Here is a 22,527-nt window from a genome sequence, read left to right as displayed (position 1 = left end):
CTTCATCTTCTCTAATTTACTTCTGCTTCTAGACTACTTCTCTTTTTAATTTTTCCAACTGTTGCAGCTGTGTGACTGATCATTTTTCTGATTTTTTTTTTGGATATTTGTGTTTTGTTGAATGTTGACTATTTTGCATTTGGAATGATATGTGCTTTTATGGCTTTGAGAATTCTTCTACAATTTACCTTTGTTCTTTCATTTTGCTTTTGTTCAAGTTTGAATTATTAGTTTATCTATTTCTTACCAAAAAGGTGTTCCTCACCTTGCGCCTAGGCCTGTATCTGGTGCCTTGGTGCGCCTTGAGCATTTAAAATCACTGGACAGCCACTATGGATAATGACTGCATGAATGTAACTTTTTCTTCTCTAAAAGGTTAGCTTAGTTTAAGTCAAAGACGATTTCCAAAAATTAGATGTTTCTTGGGTTTATTTCTGTGTGTTGTACATTTCAGTACTCCCTAGTCTAATTACATCGTGTGGTTTAGGACTTTACTGCTTTAATATGTGCATAAATCTATTTTCTATGAATTACTTGTTAATTATGATGTATATTGTTTATTTTGTGTTGTACAATTTCATATATTTTTGGATCTTCAAAAGTAAGACATGTATCTACCATTGAAGTTGCATTTCCTCAAAAGTGAACTGTTTTTGTTCTCTGTCTTTTCTTTAAGAATTGAGAGTTGTCTGGTTTTCAACCTGAAAATTAATTGGTTTTTTTCAAAAAATTCATTATATCATTCTATTTCATATGCCTATCCTGGTTAATGAATGGAAATAGAAAGTACTTTTGCATGTATTCCTTAGTTTTTGACAATTCCATGTGAAATGATGAATACCTGTGCAACTTGACTTTAACATTTGTAAATTGAATATTATATCTGTTGATTTAGTTATTTGGCTTCATTCATCTACTTGAAATTGCCCCTGTTTTCTATGGTCAGGTTGTTGCTAGTTTATCGAAAATTTATCCAAAGGATATGGAAGCTCCTGCTGGTGGAGTCGATGACATGACTAAGCTATCATATTTGCATGAGCCTGGAGTTTTGCAGAATTTGGCATTGAGATATCATACCAATGAAATTTATGTAAGACTGTCTTCACCTTCAGTTTATGATATTAGTTAATTAATGTTCACCCTGGTGAGAGAAATCAATGAATTAATGCAGCTATGGATGGCTCTGTCATAATATTCTATCGTACTCTGAAATTATGACAGACTTATACTGGAAGTATTCTTATTGCCATTAATCCATTCCAAAGACTGCCTCATCTATATGATGGTCACATGATGGAACAATACAAGGGAGCACCATTTGGGGAACTGAGTCCTCATGTTTTTGCTATTGCTGATGTTGCTTATAGGTAGGTAACCTTTTATTTTGTCTATTTTCTATATTCTTTTTTGAAGGATGATTCATATAGTTTACTAAATTGCTTGAAATGATTCAGGGCAATGATCAATGAGGGCAAAAGCAACTCCATTCTGGTCAGTGGTGAAAGCGGGGCTGGTAAGACAGAAACTACTAAAATGCTCATGCGGTACCTTGCCTTTATGGGTGGTCGTAAAGGCACTGAAGGAAGGACTGTTGAGCAACAAGTTCTAGAAGTAAGATGGATGATCTAACTCTAGTTTTATGCTTGTTAAAGTTTAAATGGTCAGCGGTGCTTGTCCTGCCAAGAATCGTGTAAATGTCTTGGGACTTATTTTTTGAGGTTCAAACTCTGCAACATGGTCTGTGTATTGATGTCTATCATGGACAGTGGCAGAGCCAGAAATTCAACATAGAGGGGCACATATTAATCACAACTTTGAAATTGTTTTCCCCATAAAAAGCAACAACGAGATATTATTAAACTTATACAAATTTTTCTTCTTCTTTTTGGTCTATCTGTGAGATACAATATTACAATTATCATGAGAATTACATCAACATGGCTTATAAATCCACAATCAACAACCCAATTCTATTAACCCAACAATAGGGAGAAATAACCAACACAATTAACAAGCCCCCCCTATCAACTGAACAAAGAGCTTCACAATGGGAAGAAACAACCAACTAAACAAATCCCATAATGAGAAAGAAATGATCAATTGATTCAATTCTTGCCCTTGGCCTCCCTGTTAAGAGTGTGCAAGAATGGCCAAAAGAATAGAATAGGACACTTTTAAAATGAAAAAAACACAAAGGAATTTTACATGATTTAAGGAGGGGCACAATTACAATTTTATGGGGGGGGGGATAAACAAGATATAATCTTTATGTATAATAGGGGTATTAGTGTAAATATTAAAAGTTGAAATGGGGCACATGACTCCTCTGGCTCTATACTAGATCCAACCCTGATCATGGATATGAGGTTTTTTTGTGGCGACCTCCAAAATCATGAAGTCTAATGTTATTCTGAATGTGGCACTGGCTTTGCTGTGCAGGTCTTCAAGGAAAAAATATGGATTTCCTTCTCGCCGCACAAAATATTATCTGTCTCTTTTTACTTATACTTCATGTTGGAGGTGCACTTATGATGAACATGTCTTACACATGCTTCAAACATAAAAAATAAGGTTTAATTGATAGAATTAAGAATTGAGTTATTCTAACTAGCATGTTTTGATATATGAAAGATTGTCATTAGTAAAAGAAGAAAACATATGTACAGGACCCATGTTGCTGTAATGGTGTGATAAAGCTATAGATCAACAAAATTATAGCCCTAAGCCTATTTCCAAATTCTGAGGTCCAAGCTCTACAAGATATAAATAAATGAACACTTTTAAACAGATGGACGCCATGTCAGCAATCGAACTCTATGCCATATTGTCCCTTGCTCAATTTATATAAAGAATTCTTCCCATGTCAGTCGGGACTGTTATGTGGCCATAAGAGACTTTTCCATGAAATAATAGAAATCCTGTACCCTGCAAAACCAACAAGGAATGAACTTGCATGATGTATTTACTTTAGTTTTTTCCATCCTCAATCTGCTCAGATTTTTTTTCATAAGAGTATGAAACTCAATTCAACCCAACAAATCCTAATTGTACAAAAGGACGGTAGCATGTAAGTAGATAATTGACAGAATCTGGCTTAGATGGAGGACTCTGGTCAGAATTAGTTTGTTTTGTCAATATCATATAGCCCACTGTGGGGGAGCTAATGTTCTTGAATATTTGAACATTTTCAAGGCTTTGGTTCATGTTATTTATTTGAAAGCAGATGATGCAGGATATGAAGATGCCAGATTGAGATTTCGTGTTTATATGCATATGATTTGCAGAATATTTATCCTCCTTTAGGATTTATTCTATTTAGCTTTCTAACCTTTGCCTATCTGAAGCTCATGTTTTATCAACTAAATGCAGTCAAATCCAGTTCTTGAAGCATTCGGCAATGCAAAAACTGTTCGAAATAACAATTCCAGGTGAGATGTTTCAGTCATTCTGTGAACCTTCTCTAATTATTTCACGTACATAAGCACAATGCATTTTCCAGAATTTGTTGGCGTTTTCTTATTGATTGATCATGTAATCATATTTATTGGAACAGCCGTTTTGGTAAATTTGTCGAGATTCAATTTGATAAGCATGGAAGAATTTCAGGAGCAGCCATTAGAACTTATCTTCTTGAGAGATCTCGTGTCTGTCAAATTTCAGACCCAGAACGGAATTATCATTGTTTTTACCTTCTTTGTGCAGCACCACCAGAGGCAGGTTTTTCACTGTATCTTCTTTCATATTGTTCATCCCTTTGATGAAAAACTTTTAAATTTATAGTCAAAAAACATTATTTTTAATAGTCTTCAAATCTCACAGGAAGTTGCGAAATACAAGTTGGGAGATCCTAAATCATTTCACTATCTTAACCAATCAAATTGCTATGACCTCGTTGGTATAAGTGATGCTCATGATTATCTTGCCACTAGGAGAGCTATGGATATTGTTGGAATCAGTCAGAAAGATCAAGTATAGCCTTTGTATCCAAAAATGTGTTTGCCATATTTCCACATTTTTTTTAATAACTCCATAGAGTAAAATTGGAAAAACTTCTCTGTTTCTGTCAGGATGCAATTTTCAGAGTTGTGGCTGCAATTCTTCATCTTGGTAATGTTGAATTTACTAAGGGGAAAGAAATTGATTCTTCTGTTTTAAAAGATGACAAATCCAAATTCCATCTTCAAACGGCAGCAGACCTTCTCATGTGAGACTAGCCTTGATATTTTTGTTTTTATGGTTGATATCTGTATAAGTTAATTTAATCCTTATTTCAGGTGTGATCTTGGTGCATTGGAAGATGCACTGCTAAAGCGTGTAATGATCACCCCAGAAGAAGTTATCAAGAGAAGTCTTGATCCTGTTCAGGCAACAGTTAGCAGGGATGGTTTAGCTAAGACAATATATTCCCGTTTGTTTGACTGGTAAGATATGGGAGTTTGGATTATTGTTTTCACTTTCATGATTATGTCTCTGGATTTTGTTTTAACTAAGCGTGTGATGCTAAAGCTGACTGATTTTTGTGATATACAGGTTAGTTGATACAATTAATGTTTCAATTGGACAAGATCCTAACTCGAAATCCTTGATTGGGGTCCTTGACATCTATGGTTTTGAAAGCTTTAAGACTAATAGGTATATGATTGATAATTGGAGAAGTATGATGCAGTGATAAAATTAGCTACTACTTTGGTGACTCAGTTATTTTGACTCAAGATTTAATATGATCATGGGTGCAGTTTTGAGCAATTTTGTATTAATTTCACAAATGAGAAGCTGCAGCAACATTTCAACCAGGTATAATGTTCATCATATTTAATAACATCTTGTAATTCACATCCTTGACTTACACTCAAAGCATTGTTGTATCGTTCAGCATGTGTTCAAGATGGAGCAAGAAGAGTACACAAAAGAGGAGATCGACTGGAGCTATATAGAATTTGTTGACAATCAAGATGTCCTGGATCTTATTGAAAAGGTTCACCTCTTTAATCTAGTATATATATATATATATATTTTTTTTTGTCATTTAGTGATTGCATGTACTTGTGTTTTTTTGGCTATATTTATTCTTTGGTAATCTTGCATACTTTGGGCCTAGCTTATAAGCAGGGAACTTTAGCTTGATGGGGTATTTACTTCCTGCTAATATGAAAGTACTTAGTGAGGTTTCCATCCAGTTCTAGTGTTTCCAGAGATACAAGCATACTTGAAGACAACTTGGCTAAGGGGTCTATTCTTCATCTAATTGGTAGGCAACATAAAATATATTTGTATGTAGAAAAATGTTGAAATCTGGATTTTTTTAGTGATACATGTGCCAATATTTGTTATTTGTCACTAAACAAGGGCATGCATTTTGCTAGTGAAAGAGTAAATTGCTTGTCTAACAAAGGGAGCTTCTTAGGAGCATGAGCCTCCTCTACACTACAACGGGTGTGCTAGTAACCATATGTAAAGCCCTCCCAAAAAATATTAAAATCCATTCTTCTTGCAGTTAAAAACCATTGCTAGATGCTTGAATATCATAAGATGATTTGATCCCAAACTGTTGTGGCGGCACTTTTATGAAATGAAGTATGGCAAGTAGTTTTGCAACATGATGTGCTGTTCTCCTTCTGGTTTTTTCTACCAAGTCACTGACCAAGAAATGCATAATTAATTTTAGGCTTCGTTTGGCAATAGGCTAATTTAGCTAAAAAGCCAATAAAAAAGCCCAAAAGTCAAAGATTCTTTCCTATTCTCTTTTCTTTTTGCACGTTTTTTCTATAAAAAGCCAAAAAATCATTCCCAAACACTTCGGTTGCGTTTGGTAGAGTTTTGTAAATATGATTTGAGAGTATGAGTTGTATTTTGAGTTTGTGAGCCGTGGAATTATGATTTGAGTGTAGAAAATTTGTTTGTTTATGATTTTTGAATAGAGTGTTGAATTGAGTTTTGAATTGAGTGTGAAATTGAGTTTTGAAAGTTTGATCTGACATGTGAAATAAGAAAATTTGTTTGGTTATGAGTTTTGGAAAGAGTTTTCAAAACTTAATTCAAATTGTTATAACTCATAACAAAACACACTACTTTCACACTATTGAAAATTCTGATCAACACTCATAACCAAACTTTTTTTAAAATTTAAATAAAATTTTTTATTATTAACAGAAAATAACATTAATCAATTTTTTAATTGAAAATACTACAAAGGAAATAATTTTTTTTTCAAAATAAATATTCAAAAAATTTAAATCATAAATATTTAAATAATTTAAATAATCTAAAAAATTTAATAAGTAAAAAATTAAAATAAATATTTAAAAAATTTAAATCGTAAAAATTTAAATAATTTAAAATGTTAATATTTTAAATTTAAAAACAACTCTATACTCAAATCGTAACGAAATACATAAAACAAAATTCAATTAAGAAATTATTTTTAAAACTCATAACCAAACATATAACTCAAAACTCCATACTACTTTCACAACTCTACACTCACATCGTAACCAAGTACATAACAAAAAAAATTAAAATATTTAAAAATATTTTGATAAAATAGAGTTTGAATTTATTTTTATAAAATATTTTAAAATTTAAAAAATTAAAATCATAATATTTTGAAATTAAAATATTCAAAAAATTAAAAAATTTAAAAAATCGTAACATATTTAAATATTAAAATATATAAAATCTTAACAAAATTAAAATATTTTTAAAATATTTAAATATTTAAAAAATTAAAATATTAAAATATTGATTTGAATTGAGTTTTGAAAAGAGTTTTGAATTATGTGTTTGGTTATGAGTTTTGAAAAGTAATGATTATGTTTTGAATTGAGTTTTGAGAAATGGGTGTTGAATTATGATTTGAAAACTCAAAACAAATAGCACACTCAAATCAATAGGTGAAACTATAATTTGAGAGTTGTGCCAAACGGAGCCTTCAATTTTTTTTTCTCATATCTTAGCCAAAAAGACTCTAAAAAAAGTAACTTTCCAAACCAACCCTTAAGAAGCTTATAACCTAAAACTGTTTTAGTTGCTTAGCATTTTAAGATGAGCACACCCCCTTCCCCCCCCCCCCCCCCCCCCCCCCCCCCCCCCCCGCGCGCAATTCTGTAATCGATTTCAGATCATTACTCTGTTTCTTAACTTTCATGGAAGGCTAATTAATAGATAATCAGGTTAGGGGTGTTCACGGGTCGCGCAATTCTGTAATCGATTTCAGATCATTACTCTGTTTCTTAACTTTCATGGAAGGCTAATTAATAGATAATCAGGTTAGGGGTGTTCACGGGTCGGGTCGAGTTAGGTTTGCCTCAAACCCACCATCCAATCGAAGCTGTTCGGGTTGAGCATATGATTGACTGATTCTGACCGCATGCTAGTTCAAAACTGTCTGTTCATCTTTTTCGGTTTGTTGGTCAGATTCAGACAGTTTCAAAATTACAAAAGACAGATATCAAAATATTCATGAAAGCAATTACGGATTTAATAGAAGGGTTCAACAGATTCAATGATGAAGAAGAAACAAAATGGCTTATATAGAAACAGGATTTCTGATATACTAAAAAACAAAACCCTTAAAACCAAACTAAACTTAAAAAATAAAAATAAAAAAAATAAAAAAACTAAACTTAAAGATCAATAATTAATAAAACCAAAACTTAAAAACGAAACCCAGATCAATCAAATCATTGCTGCAACCAACAATCCACAATTTCGCCATCATGATAGTTTGCTGCGCATCGCCGCCGTCATTGCCATCATCTTTCGAAAGCCGGTAATCCACCATTGTTGAAGCTTGAAGATCGTTGACGCCGTGATGCTGTGAAACAGGGTTTTTTTCCTTTGGGTGATCAGATCGTAAGAGGGGGACTTTTGGACACTGGGGCTTTTGAACTATGGGAGATCATTGGGGTTAGGGTTGAGTCTCTGATAGAATAGAGAGTGACGAGAGAATGAGAGAAGAATAAAGAGAGATGCCTGGAAGAATGAGAAAGTGGTTGACAGTTTTGAGAGAAACACTTAGAAGAAAGAGAATGTATTTTGCACAAGAAAAATAAATTTTAGTCTTTAGTCTTCAATAAATGCATAGATGTCTCTGTTAGCATCATTGGGAATTTGATAATGCTATGAGATTTAGTGGTTAGATAATCCTTGCACTAGGATTGCAAGCAAAAGCATGGGATGGAACTTGGAAAATGTGTACTGCAGAGTGCCTTGTTTTTAGATTTTAATCCTTTTGCTAATATAGTCATGTTACTTATTCGTTGCTTGAGGATTTTATTCTTCTGTATGGATATTGTCCGGAGGTAGACATTTTCTTGGAATTTATACCCTGCCAGTTTTTAGTTAGCTCTTGTTAGCAAGCTATAGTAAAATTCCTGACAATAGTTGATTTCATATGAAGAATCATGTTCAGCTATTGTACATTTGTTTAATGTTTTTCTTTGTCCTATTTTGCTTAGTCATGTTTGTACTGATTGTGTATACTGCATTACTTATGTACAATTTATGGTCCAAACTATAGGTTTTTCTTTCTTTCTTTCTTCTTCTTCTTCTTGTTCTTCTATTTTTTTTTTTTTTTTTTTTTTTTACAGAAAAAAATAATGTTAAAGTTTAAAAAATACAAAAAATTATGTATATATTTTGTAGAAATTTAATGTATAAAGAGAAAAAGAGAATTGTATTATTGATTGATGTTTGTAATTGTTGAATTATTGAATGCTACAATGATTCCTATATATAGAAGAGTAGGTGGTAGTAGGTGGTAGGTGGAGTAGGTGAAGTGGAGGTGGTAGTGGTGTAGTGGGTTTAGTGGAGTAGGTGAGGTGGTAGTGGTGTAGTGGGTTAGGTTTAGTGGAGTAGGTGAGGTGGTAGTGGTGTAGTGGGTTAGGTTTAGTGGGTGAAGTAGGTGATAGGTTTTAACAGCCCCCCGCAAACTCAAGGGGGATAGGAACTAACCAACTTGAGTTTGGAGAGAGTAACAAAACAAGAAAATACATAAAAAATAAAAGAGGATAGGAGACACTGTATGGTCGTGTCAGACCTTTGTAGAAGACCGATGTAGAAGACACTGGCTCGTGTCGGACCGATGTAGAAGACAGTTTATGGGGTCATGTCGGACCGTTGTAGAAGACAGTTTATGAAGTCTTGCTGGACCCTTGTAGAAACTAACCGGAATCAATGTCGGGACAGTTTACAGAGTCTTGTCGGACCCATGAAGGAGCTAACCGGAATCAATGTCGGGACAGTTTACAGAGTCTTGTCGGACCCTTAAAAAGTCGCACCCTCAAAAGGTGTGCCTAATTTTTCAAAAAGGCATGTCATCAAAAGGCGTGCCCAATCCATAAAAAGGCGTGCCATCAAAAGTTGCGCCCTCAAAAGGCGCGCCCACTTCATCAAAAGTCGTGCCCGACAGAAAGCGTCGAGCCATCAAAAGGTGAGCCGGAGACGCGGCGAGGCACGTGAGCGACAGAGCGGCGTGTTGGCCGCGTCGTCAGTGTCAATATAAACCAATGCGGAGGCGGAGGAAACCAAACCAGACTGAAACCTCTGAACTTGTCATTCTGAAACAATCTGTAAATACTCTGTATCCAACCCTTCTCGGAAACACTCAGCAACCCAAAAAACATGGCATCTTCTTCCCGTTCAGCTACCCAGAACATGGCCTCATCTTCCCGTGGTCTGCTCACTCTCTTTCCCGACCTCAACGAGTCAACAGGAGAGATAACAGGTGCGGTGGCCCGTGAACCTCAACCAAACACCTCTGGTTTTGCTCCGTTGAACTTTCCGATGCGGTCGGTGGAGCAAAAAATGGCAGTGCAAACGGATATTGAGGCCAATCAGTATACATTGAAGTCATGTGTGGAAACCATGACTGCGGTCACAAACTTGTCGCACCGGCTGCAGAGTAGGACAAATGAGGTGCAGCAGTTAAACGCCCAACTGGCTCTGCTCCAGCGCATGTATAAGGATGCGCGAGCAGAGATAAGTGTGCTAAAGGCGGAAAATAAGGAGCTGAAGCGGAAGGCCACCGTGATGTTCCGATTTGGAGGTTCGCCATATGCTGCAGTGGAGGAGTATGGGGGAGTGAACGTGCTGGGCGGCGTGGAAAACACGGAGGCAGCACCGGCAAGGGCCGCTCAGGACGGAGGCAAGAAGAAGAGACCGGCGGCAGAGTAGAGAAGAAAAATCCCGCCTGTGGATGTGGGTGTTTGGGTTTTTTTTTGTTGTTGTTGTTGTTTTTTTTTTTTTTTTTTTTTTTGGTGTAAAATTGTGATCAGGGCGAAATCCCGATAGAAATAAAATGAGTGTATTGTGCAAATCCGAATGGCTTGAAGGTACAAGACTGAGCAGAAAAATTAGATGGAATGAATTTTTTTTTTTATTTTTTATTTTTTATTTTTTTTATTTTTAATAATAAAAAATTGAGGTTCAAGGAAAAGTTGGGCTGTGGAAAGAAGAAAAAGAAAAAGTAGCACCCACGTGAGTTCCATCCAATTTTTTATATATATAAGATAAAAAAAAGGTTTGGACGGTGGAAAAATATTTTAAAATAGAAAAAATTATATAATATAGTTATCTCTTTGAAACTATATGCTGGTGTTGATCAAAAAAGTGGGCCAAATTACCAATACCGCCAATCTTGTAGACATCCTGAAGTGGGAGACGAAGAGGCTTGTCTGATGGCCTCTTGGGCTCTGTAATCATGTCGAGGGCATCAAGAAGGGTTGGGCCCTTGTACCATGTTACCGGTGTAGAAGACACTGTATGAGTGTGTATATAGACTGCCCAAAAGATATACATGGATATAGATATCGAGCCCTCAAAAGTCGTGCCCTATTTTGTGGCTTGGAATAGCAGGGGATTGAAACCAGACGCAAGGAAGGCCGGTGTCGCGACGGAGCTTTGGCAAAGGGACATCGACGTGCAAGCGGTGGTGGTCTCCGGCGACTGAACAGTAGTGCACTCAGAAAGGAAATTTCAAGGTATGTGTAGAAAAATTTTAGCAGATTAGGTTGAGGTCCGGCGGACGGCCAAGGCGAGGTTGCCGCCCGCCGGTGAAGCGAAAAATACTAAGTGCTTAACCTTGCTCTGATACCATGTAGAAATTTAATGTATAAAGAGAAAAAGAGAATTGTATTATTGATTGATGTTTGTAATTGTTGAATTATTGAATACTACAATGATTCCTATATATAGAAGAGTAGGTGGTAGTAGGTGGTAGGTGGAGTAGGTGAAGTGGAGGTGGTAGTGGTGTAGTGGGTTTAGTGGAGTAGGTGAGGTGGTAGTGGTGTAGTGGGTTAGGTTTAGTGGAGTAGGTGAGGTGGTAGTGGTGTAGTGGGTTAGGTTTAGTGGGTGACGTAAGTTTAGTAACTGAGGTAGCGTTAGAATTATAATTCATTCTTTTCTTTATACATTTCCCTTTTAGTTGTGCAATAGTAGTTTCATCATTGTGATTTAAGTGTGTTCTTTTAAGTTGTCTATATAAATTTCAGAATGCTTGTGACATCCTTGAATAGCTTGAGATTATTGATATATCAGAGAGAAAAAACCAAAAAAATGAATTAATGGTAAACTCATTATGAATCAAACAGTACATCAATCTTTGATATAACTTTATTCTATTTATATTGTTTTTGCAGAAACCTGGAGGGATTGTTGCTTTACTTGATGAAGCCTGGTAAGATAAAATTTTCTCATCTATATATTCATATGCATGAATGTATAATATGCTGTCTGTTTGTTAGTATGCCAGGAAGTATACACATGCCTCGTAGGGTGGCATGTCTATGTCGCCACATTGTGTCAGATTATGAGAAGAAGATGAAGAACGATGACAGAAGAGTTACAACTGATTTTGAGCAATGGAATAGAGAGAGCAACTTAGGGCTTCTCCCTCATTCTGTTATATTTATACTAATAGTGTTGAAAATACAAAAATACTGTTAAAATCCACCTACTCTCTACCTACTTCACCCACTTAAACCTACTCCACTAAACCTAACCCACTACACCACTACCACCTCACCTACTCCACTAAACCTAACCCACTACACCACTACCACCTCCACTTCACCTACTCCTTACCTACTACACACTCACCCTCTTCTAAATATAGAAATCATGAATCATTGTAATATATATCAATAACATCAATCATAATACATACAATTTCTCTCTATATCAATTTTTCTTACATGGTATCAGAGCAAGGTTAAGAACCTAGTAATTTCGTTTCACCGGCGGGCGGCAATCTCGCCTTGGCCGCTCGCCGGACAAACCCAAATTTCCTCGATTTCTTCTTTCATGGCAGATTCTTCAACAACACTTCATAGCTCCTGCTTTACATACAGCAAGTGAAACTGCCAATATAGCATTTGCACCAGCCCCATTCATTAACTGTCCCATCGAGTTCTTGCACCATGAAGTTGTCGATTTTGGTCTGTTCTGTTGGTTCCTTGCCAATCAATGCAGGTCCGATGATTGAATTCACATTATTCACAGCCTTGAGGACACCTTTTCCGAGATAATCTGAACCCCCATCTCTCAATTCCAAAGCTTCGTAAACACCTGTGGAAGCACCACTAGGAACAGCAGCCCTAGCAAAAGGTCCATCATTACAATGACATCAACTTCGACGGTTGGATTTCCACGGCTGTCGAAGATCTGGCGAGCTTTGACGGCTTTGATCGTCACCATTGTTACAACATCCGTTGCTTCAGCTGCCTCTGTCTTCACCTCTAGAGCCTGTTCTGCTGGGGCAGGATCAGCCGGTGCATCTGTAGCTTCAGTAGTTTCATCTTTCACCTCCTCAACAACAGGCTTTGCCTTCACCTCTGGTTTTGGTTTGATGGTCCATTATTTTAGTATATATATATATATATAAAAGAAAAGTGTGAAATAAGGTGGGTGGAACTGCTGTGTTGTTTTTGAGAAGAGTCAGAAAACTTGCATCGAAATTCCTCTCTCTCCCTTTACTTTTTCAAACCCACAGCTCCTTTTTCTTTCACCACATGATCCCCTTTCTTTTCTTTTCTTTATTTTTCATTTTCAAACACACAATCCTTTTTTTTTTAATCAACCCACTCAACTTTCTTTTATTTTAATATATATCTATATATATTTATGTTTATTATAATATATTGCACCGACTCTGTCTACTTTTGCACAAACCCATTTTCTTTTCTTCTTTTCTTTCTTTATTTATTTCTTTCTTTTCATTCCTTTATTACATCTATACCCATATCCATCATCACACTCTTTCTTTATTTATTTCTTTTAATCACCTTTTGCACCTCCCTCACGGACTTCCTCACCACAACATAGAATTTTTATTTATTTATCTTATTTTTTTTGTGTCCTCTTTTTCACAATCAAAAAAAAAAAAAAAAAAAATATAGCTTTGCACACCAAACCATATTTTATTCATTTCAGGGATCAACCCCGATCCCCATTTTACACCAAAAAAAAAAAAAAAAAAAAAGCCAAACAAACAAACAAACAAACCAAACCAACCAAAACCACCCACAGGCGGGATTTTTCTTTTCCCTTCTCTACTCTACAGCAGGTCTCTTCTTCTTACTTTTATCTTGGGTGTCCCGTGCCAGTCCGGCCTCCGTGTTTCCCACTCCACTGGGCACGATCACTACTCCCTGCTCCTCCACTGCAGCAAATGGCGGACCTCCAAATCGGAACATAACGGTGGCCTTCCGCTTCAGCTCCTTGTTTTCTGCCTTTAGCACACTTATCTCTGCTCGCGCATCCTTATACATGCGTTGGAGCAGAGCCAGCTGGGAATTTAACTGTTGCACCTCATTTGTCCTGCTCTGCAGCCGGTGCGACAAGTTTGTGACCGCAGTCATGGTTTCCACACATGACTTCAGAGTATACTGATTGGCCTCAATATCAGTTTGCACCGCCATTTTTTGCTCCACCGACCGCATCGGAAAGTTCAACGGAGCAAACACAGAGGTGTTTGGTTGAGGTTCACTGGCCACCGCACCAGTTCTCTCTCTTGTTGACTCATTGAGGTCGGGAAAGAGAGTGAGCAGCCCACGGGAAGACGAAGCCATTTTCTGGGCAACAGAGTGTTACAGCGTATTACAGAGTTTCTCTCTCAGCAACGGAAGAATTTTTCAGAGGTTTCTCTCAGTTTTTCTGTCTCAGCTTCTGCCTCAACCTCAGCCTCCGTCTTGGTTAAATAGCCGAGGCAGCCACGCGTATCGCGCGCCACTTGACGCCAGACGACAAACGGGCGCGCCAGCCAAGGCACTCACGTGCCTCGCCCTCATATCTGGCACGCCTTTTTATGGATTGGGCACGCCTTTTGATGGCACGCCTTTTGAAAGATTGGGCACACCTTTTGAGGGTGCGACTTTTTAAGGGTCCGACAAGACTCTGTAAACTGTCCCGACACTAATTCCGGTTAGCTCCTTCAGGGGTCCGACAAGACTCTGTAAACTGTCCCGACATTGATTCCGGTTAGCTCCTTCAAGGGTCCGACAAGACTCAGTAAACTGTCCCGACATTGATTCTGGTTCGCTCCTTCAAAGGGTCCGACAAGACTCTGTAAACTGTCCCGACATTGATTTCGGTTAGTTTCTACAAGGGTCCAGCAAGACTCCGTAAACTGTCACAACAACTGTCACAACAGTGTCTGTTACAACGGTCCGACATGACCCCGTAAACTGTCTTCTACATCGGTCCGACATGACCCCATAAACTGTCTTCTACATCGGTCTGACACAACCACACAGTGTCTGCTACAACGGTCCGACATGACCCCATAAACTGTCTTCTACATCGGTCTGACACCGCCATCCAGTGTCCTCTACACCGTTATGACACCACCATACAGTGTCCTCTACATGGTTATGACACCCCCATACAGTGTCCTCTACAACGTTATGACACCACCATCCAGTGTCTTCACCAATGGTCTGACACGACCATACAGTGTCTCTTATCCTCTTTTATTTTTATGTATTTTCTTGTTTTGTTACTCTCTCCAAACTCAAGTTGGTTAGTTCCTATCCCCCTTGAGTTTGCGGGGGGCTGTTAAAATCCACCTACTCTCCACCTACTTCACCCACTTAAACCTACTCCACTAAACCTAACCCACTACACCACTACCACCTCACCTACTCCACTAAACCTAACCCACTACACCACTACCACCTCCACTTCACCTACTCCTTACCTACTACACACTCACCCTCTTCTATATATAGGAATCATGAATCATTGTAATATATATCAATAACATCAATCATAATACATACAATTTCTCTCTATATCAATTTTTCTTACAAATACCCATGGGGGATAATATAATGTAACGTAACATTTCCTCTAAAGTTGGTGTATAGATATTTCTCATGCCCAACTTGCACACAATGGGATGGAAAACTTTACTACTAAGCCCTATTGTGAACACATCAGCTAGTTGATCTTCAGATTTCACAAAAGGCAAACAAATCAAGCCCTTGTTCAACTTTTCTTTAATACTTATAGATAAGGCCCTCTCTTGCTCGTCAACACTTTACTAATAACATAAAAAGGGCCTTTTCAGCTTGATCGGAATCGATTCTATGATTGAATACCAGAAATGCTACTTAGTAATAGAAAACTCGAATCTTGATGAGGAAGACAAGGTTGGGCTGGAAGGCAGGTAAGGCTCTTCTTCCTCTTTGGCTTTTTCCAACAGTGAGAATGAGCTAAGAATGAGAATATTCTTAACTTAGAAAGAAGGGCTTTTAGGTTTGTTGATCTCAATGTGATGTTCTATGATGTTGTACTGGATTATTGACAATATTAATATCATCTTTACTATCACAATGCGATTTCATAGGACTAACTTCAAGAAACCCCAAAACTTGCAACAATAGTTGGAGTCACATAAGTTCACAGATACCATGTGCCATAGCTATACTTTGCCTCTGCGCTAGATCTAGCAATCACAACGTGCTTCTTACTTCTCTATGTAGCCAAATTACCTCCCAAGAAGGTACAATACCCAAATGTAGACCTCCTATCATCAATTGAGCCTACCCAGTTTGCATCAATAAATGTTTCCAATCTCAAATGACCATGGTTGGAAAACAGTATACCTTTTCCTGGGGCTGACTTAAGATATCTCAAAATCTGATAAGCTACATCAAGATGTATTGCACGCGGGTTATGCATGAACTGACTAATAACCCCACATCATATGCAATATCTGTTCTGATATGGAATAAATAAATCAATCTCCCAACAAGTCTCTGGTACCTCTCCTTGTCTACAGATTCTTCATCATCGCTACTACATTTGTGATTAGCCTCCATAGGTGAATCTGTCAATCTACAGCCTATCATGCCTGTCTCCTAAAAAAGATTAAGAACGTACTTTCGTTGAGAAATGAAGATACCCTTATTAGATCTAGCTACTTCAATCCCAATAAAATACTTCAATGGCACCAAGTCTTTAATCTCAAATTCTTGGGCTAGTTGTCTTAAGTCAACACACTTATTCCATATTATTTCCAATTCCATTATATCATCAACATATGCAATAAGGATAGACACTAATCACATTAATTATCTTTTATCCATTTACAAGCTTAATTAGCATTATTTTATCTCCTATAATTGTGACTGTTACTACCTATGAAGTACTGACACTTCAAAACAAGTACCGTATCCGTGTTGGACACGCGGACAATTCGTGGACACGCGGACACTTCAGGGGCATGTATGGGACACACCACATGGCGTGTCTCCTTATTTAATTAATTTATTTTCCGGGGACACTTTGAGAATACACTAGGGACACACCAAACTGTCTTTTCTCCCATTTTATTCAATGCTTTTAATGAATGTTGAATGTTGAATGTTTTTTTCTTAGATGTAAACACTTAATAGATCATCCATAAAAAAATATATAAATTGCAAGCGTTAATTTAAAAGTGCTTTTTAAAAAGAAAAAAAAATTAGAACTAGAGTTAGATTTTGTTAATATTGATTGTTTGTAGATGTAATATTAATCTAGATAGCAAATAAAAATATATGAAAACATATTTTATTGTCGTGTCCCCATTTTTTTGAAATCGTCGTGTTCTGTGTTTGCATCCGTATCCGTGTCCGTGCTTCTTAGGTTACTACCTTATCTTTGAGATGTTTAGCTATAATTATTCCTACACCATTTCTGTGTCCATCTTTACCAATATAGTAAATTTTATACCCAGTGGTTTCTATTTCTTTTGTACTTCTTAGTTTATTTGATTAATATTTGTATGTATGTATGTATTCATACATATACATATATGTGGTGTGTGCGCTTGTGTGTGCATAGGTTGATTATATGCTTCTTGTTTATCAATGCTTAATTGACATTTTCATCTGCTTATATGGGCTTTTCCTGTTTTCAGCATGTTTCCGAAGTCGACTCATGAAACATTTGCACAAAAGCTTTATCAGACATTCAAGGTTCATAAACGCTTTATCAAGCCAAAATTGTCTCGTACAGATTTCACCATTGCTCATTATGCTGGCGAGGTGAGTTAGATTCCTGTTATCTTTTTTTGGGTAGTACAATGAAGTGTGTTTATTATGGGTTGCTGCTACTAAGGCCCCCCCCCCCCCCCAAAAAAAAAAAAAAACGTAGGTTGCCGTTGCTGTTGTGTTAAAGTTTTTTTTATTCTTTCTCTTCAGGTTCTTTATCAATCTGATCAGTTTCTAGACAAAAACAAAGACTATGTCGTTCCCGAATATCAAGATTTGTTGAGTGCTTCCAAATGTTCTTTTGTAGCAGGCCTTTTCCCTCGACTTCAGGAGGACACTACCAAATCTTCATCCAAGTCTTCTAAGTTCTCGTCTATTGGTTCTCGTTTTAAGGTATCTTAGTTTCTATCATCATGCTTACTGTTAATAAATTGGTTATTGAAAGGCATTCTTAATCAAAATCTGCCTCACCAAGAATTTAACATCCTTCTTATCGCAAGATGTTGAACACTGATGTTCTAATTTAATTCATGCAGCTACAACTGCAACAACTAATGGAAACACTGAGTTCTACAGAGCCCCACTACATTAGATGTGTGAAGCCAAATAATCTTCTTAAACCTGCTGTCTTTGAGAATGTCAATATCATGCAACAACTACGTTGTGGTGTGAGTACAATTTGGAAATTTGGTATGGTACTTTATTTATGTTTATATTGTAAAAATCATGTATTTCATGCTCATTTTGTCAATATAGGGTGTTCTAGAGGCAATAAGAATCAGTTGTGCTGGATACCCAACCCGCAAGACATTTTTTGAATTTCTGAATCGATTTGGCCTCCTTGCTCCCGAGGCTTTGGAAGGGAAGTAAGTCTATGTCCCAAACTGAGTTGAGACACTCTAGTTTTTTATTTAACCTTTTTTTGGGCTTGGTCCACTTGGAAGCTCCAGCTGCTGCTTATTTAACATGGTTAGATTTTTACATTTGTTGTATGTATTAGCAGTGTTGATGAAAAGGTTGTTTGCCAAAGGATTTTGGACAAGATGCAACTCATGGGGTCTCAGGTAATACAAAGTCTCATTTGCATGTTGAGAAACTGGTTGTTCCTTAACTGGGCCTTGCGAAACTCCTAAGTTGACACTAATGCATGCTTGAAGTTGAGGTAGTAAAGGCTTTTTTGAGACTCTTGAATTGGTTGAAACGCCTTGGACTTTAAAATTCACGAGGTATCCTTGTTGGTCTCATGACTTAAGCTTTAATCCGAAGTTTGCCTCTTGCGTTTGTGTGTACCTTATGAGCCTTTATTTGATGTGACTATTTTTAAGCTTCTTAATTTGTATTTTCCTTGTTTGATTGGAAGCAATTAACCATGCTTCTTTTATTATAACTATGCATACTGTGTTTCCTTTTTATTGTACTTATTTGAGAACTGAACCATGTTCCTTCATGGAGTTATGTTCAGTTTGTTCTGGTAGATACAGGCGATCTTCATGTTATTTAATTTGGACCAGATTTTAATAATGGCTTTATGTTCTCTGTGCTGTAATGCTCCTTGAAATATTTAAATATATGTTCATCTGTCAAAAATAAATAATATAAAAATAATAGATAATTTTTTATTTTTTATTTTTTAAGAAGGAAATAGATACTTTCATGCTTGTGCCTTGTGTTCCCGCACTCAGGTGGGCAGGCGGGGCAAGCAGGTGAAAGGGGTTGAAATGTATTGCTTTATAATTCTCTCTCGTTAGGTTGCTTCATATAGTTAAAATAATGGTGTGAATATTATGGCACATATTGGTTTATAATTTGAGCTTCCTAGATACCTCTTCTATTTAATGGGGTATATAAATGCTTTTGCAGATAGGAAAAACAAAGGTTTTTTTAAGAGCTGGTCAGATGGCTGAGCTAGATGCGCGGAGAGCGGAAAAACTTAACAAAGCTGCCAAGACTATTCAAAGGCAGATTAGAACTCATATTACTCGCAAATGGTTTATTGATTTGCGGGAAGCTAGTGTATCCATACAATCTATATTGAGAGGTGTGTCAGCAAATTTGAAGTATGAAAACTTTCCCTTCCTAGAAGTACTGCATTTTCTAGAAAGTACACTTCTGTTATTTTTCAGCTGATGTACTTATTGGAAGGATGTTTATCTTTACCTCATACACATTTTTATTTATTTTCTCTTTTCTGTCCTTGCACACTAGGACTTAACTACCCATTCTTTTCTTTTTCTTCATCATATATAAATTCACCATTTTGGAAATTTGGTTATGACTTTTAGGAAGACTTGCATGCAAAATATTTGACAACATGAAAAGGGAGGCAGCTGCTCTTAAAATTCAGACAAGCTTGCGTAGGCATTTAGCCAAAATAGCCTATACCAGACTCGAGTTATCAGTTCTTGTCTTGCAGACAGGTTTGCGGGCAATGGCAGCCCGTAATAAATTCAGATATAAAAGGCGGACAAAGGCAGCAATTATTATTCAGGTTTTTAATTTATTGTTTGTGTATTGGTTGAATGGTTTAAATTGATGCATGTTATGTTTTCAAAGTATGACTTTTACCCCTCAAAAAATTTACTTGCAGGCCCATTGGCGTGGTCATAGAGCTTTTTTGTACTACAAGAAACTAAAAAGGGCATCCATTGTTACACAATGCAGATGGCGGGGAAGAGTCGGCAGAAAAGAGCTTCGAAAACTAAAGATGGTAGGTATCGGTATTCTCGTGCTATTGACGTTGTAAAAAGTTATGTATGCCCCTTATCCTTACCTTAACTTGTGGGTTTTGTTTGCAAGCTATTTAGTCGTAAGAATTGGATGTAATCAGAGATGGTTTAGGCTTAAATGCTGCTTATAGCATGAGGGCATGTTTAATTGCTTTGGGACATTTGAAGTGGCAATGATGAGCATTTAATGCACTGGAAAAGCATCCATGTGATAAATGTGGAATTCAGATGGAAAACATAATATTTTTTGTTGATGACATTTTCACGTAATAATAGATACCTACATGTGAATGTGCGCATATACACACCCCTGATTATAGAGCATAAAAGTCTGTACATGGTACTTTTTGCTACACCAATTTAGAAGCTTGTATTTTCCCTAGCAATACTCTTATATTTGTACATCCCTTGTGTGCATATGCAATATTTTTTAGGCTGCAAGAGAAACAGGTGCACTGAAAGAAGCAAAGGATAAGCTTGAGAAACAGGTGGAAGAACTCACATGGCGTATGCAGTTGGAAAAACGTTTGAGGGTAATTTCTATACATATCTATATATGTTGTGCAAAGTACTTTACATTTTCTGCAGGATATATAAAATTTGGTCTGTGGATTTTCTATGATGAGGATTTAACCTGACTTCCAAAGCCTCCTATCAAAAAAATGAGTTGAAATCCAAATCTATCTAATCTATGGCAGTAAGCACTAAAGTTTTCTTCCACTGCTTATTGCTTAATGACTTTCATTGGCAATAGCTAATCCTCTGATGATTATTTTATTTCCTATTTGATAGAAGTCATGCTACATGCTTTTATGGCCTCTAACTGAGGTTTAAAATGATCTGGACAGACTGATTTGGAAGAGGCAAAAGGGCAGGAGATAACGAAGTTGCAAAATTCCTTGCAAACTATGCAAAACAAAGTTGATGAAACAAATTCATTGCTTGTAAAGGAACGCGAGGCTGCACAAAAGGCAATTGAAGAAGTATCTTCTATTGTCAGAGAAACTCCTGTGCTTGTCCAAGATACTGAAAAGATTGAGACTCTGACTACTGAAGTGGAAAACTTGAAGGTATTTCTGGTTATGTTTTTTTTCACATTTCATTCATTTTTTCTTTTCTTGTTGGTTGGCCTAAATAACCAAAACCTCGTTCAAGCGTGTCATCATTTATTTATATATAGTCCCTAAGTTTTCTCTGAAGTAAATACTACACCAAACAAATTGAAGAACCTAAGGCCTTGTTTTATTGTCCGGATTGGATATAAGAGTTTTAGGAGGATATGTAATACCTAAGGATAAAGATGAGATATGATATGTTGTAGGATATGAGATGGATTATGTATACTGTGGGGTCACTTATATTATGTTTAGTTAAGATGGGATATAGATGAGATAAGAGAAGAGTGATTATTTTTGACCTTTGGATTAAAGATGAGCTATATCTAACGGTGGAGAATATACAACACCATGGGGGAGGTGGTATTGCATATCTCTCCTTTTGCATCATATACTATCCGAACTCCCTATATCCAGAGCAACCAAACACGGGATATAGGGCGACAAAAAAACATATGGGACCCACCTCATGTTATATCCGGTCCCACACCCATATCCGACCTTTATATCTGGTAAACAAATAGGGCCTAAAGGGTAAAAGAATTTGTTGAAGACATTTAAGAGGGAGTAAGTAGAAAGTCTAAGAATTTGAGGGAGAAATTTTGAGAAAATTAAAAGCGTCTTTCAGTTTTTAAGAGTGAACAGCACAAAATCTCTGGTTGCTTATGGAAGTGTAAACATACTCAAATTATACTCTTTATGCACCAAACATGCAATTGCAGGTGAAATAGGTGTAAGTGAAGCTCTTTTTATACTTGGGCTTCCAGATGTACAGACCACATATTTTAGGGTTAGGATGGTGACAAAATAGTGTTTATTCATCAACATTATGGCTTTGGATCATTAGAATGATTGTAATTGTCCTAATTGAGCTTTATTTATCAAAAATAAAAAAATAAAAATGTCCTAATTGAGCTTTCATTCTAGGATACTCAATCCTCATTTAGGGAAATGAGGGTACTTTAGCAAGTGTGGACTAATTTGAGAAAGCACCAGTGCCTTGATGCTCCTTTCTCTACATCAACAAAGATCTTCACCTTTTTCTATAGTATTTGCTAGCTCAAAATGCCATCACTGATCCATTTCCTGGTCATATGAAACTCTCTAATTTGGCTTGATAGGTATGGTGGTGCAATGAGTCATATGGAATTGGGCTAAAATGTTCAATCTCATAGTGTCAGCTATACTTTAATAAGAACTCTATAATCTAAA

General features: G+C 36.7%; 2 protein-coding genes across 19 annotated transcripts in view; one reads left to right on the top strand and one right to left on the bottom strand.

Annotated features, from left to right (window-relative positions):
• The window catches only part of LOC114264704 (myosin-11-like), a 55,424-nt gene that overhangs the window by 4,294 nt on the left and 28,603 nt on the right, over positions 1–22,527 (top strand). For 14 of the 18 annotated variants that reach the window (XR_014346937.1, XR_014346932.1, XR_014346933.1 and 11 more), the window contains 22 exons: positions 947–1,090; positions 1,222–1,367; positions 1,455–1,611; positions 3,370–3,428; positions 3,554–3,717; positions 3,824–3,969; positions 4,068–4,204; positions 4,275–4,421; positions 4,531–4,632; positions 4,737–4,794; positions 4,874–4,975; positions 11,637–11,674; positions 17,402–17,528; positions 17,685–17,867; positions 18,011–18,142; positions 18,231–18,340; positions 18,475–18,538; positions 19,335–19,512; positions 19,757–19,962; positions 20,062–20,181; positions 20,635–20,733; positions 21,049–21,270. Coding sequence is in view for 10 of the 18 variants with exons in the window: in XM_082899453.1 (XP_082755579.1) it covers positions 947–1,090; positions 1,222–1,367; positions 1,455–1,611; positions 3,370–3,428; positions 3,554–3,717; positions 3,824–3,969; positions 4,068–4,204; positions 4,275–4,421; positions 4,531–4,632; positions 4,737–4,794; positions 4,874–4,975; positions 11,637–11,674; positions 17,402–17,528; positions 17,685–17,867; positions 18,011–18,142; positions 18,231–18,340; positions 18,475–18,538; positions 19,335–19,512; positions 19,757–19,962; positions 20,062–20,181; positions 20,635–20,733; positions 21,049–21,270 (2,841 nt within the window). In the remaining 8 variants the exon portion in view is untranslated. Of the gene's footprint in view, positions 1–946; positions 1,091–1,171; positions 1,368–1,454; positions 1,612–3,369; positions 3,429–3,553; positions 3,718–3,819; positions 3,970–4,067; positions 4,205–4,274; positions 4,422–4,530; positions 4,633–4,736; positions 4,795–4,873; positions 4,976–11,636; positions 11,675–17,401; positions 17,529–17,684; positions 17,868–18,010; positions 18,143–18,230; positions 18,341–18,474; positions 18,539–19,334; positions 19,513–19,756; positions 19,963–20,061; positions 20,182–20,634; positions 20,734–21,048; positions 21,271–22,527 lie in introns of all 18 variants that reach the window. The other 4 variants (XM_082899460.1, XM_082899458.1, XM_082899452.1 and 1 more) reach the window with 4 other exon arrangements.
• Positions 14,668–22,527, bottom strand: part of LOC145804687 (rhomboid-like protein 15) — a 140,035-nt gene continuing 132,175 nt past the window's right edge. The window contains exon 2 of the mRNA XM_082899471.1: positions 14,668–15,148. The gene's annotated coding sequence lies outside the window, so the exon portion shown is untranslated. The remainder of the gene's footprint in view (positions 15,149–22,527) is intronic.

The sequence above is a fragment of the Camellia sinensis genome, chromosome 12 (assembly GCF_055761805.1).
Source record: "Camellia sinensis isolate YWXY chromosome 12, ASM5576180v1, whole genome shotgun sequence".
NCBI lineage: Eukaryota > Viridiplantae > Streptophyta > Magnoliopsida > Ericales > Theaceae > Camellia > Camellia sinensis.
Note: the sequence above shows the minus strand (reverse complement) of the source record. Positions and strands in the feature narration are given on the sequence as shown.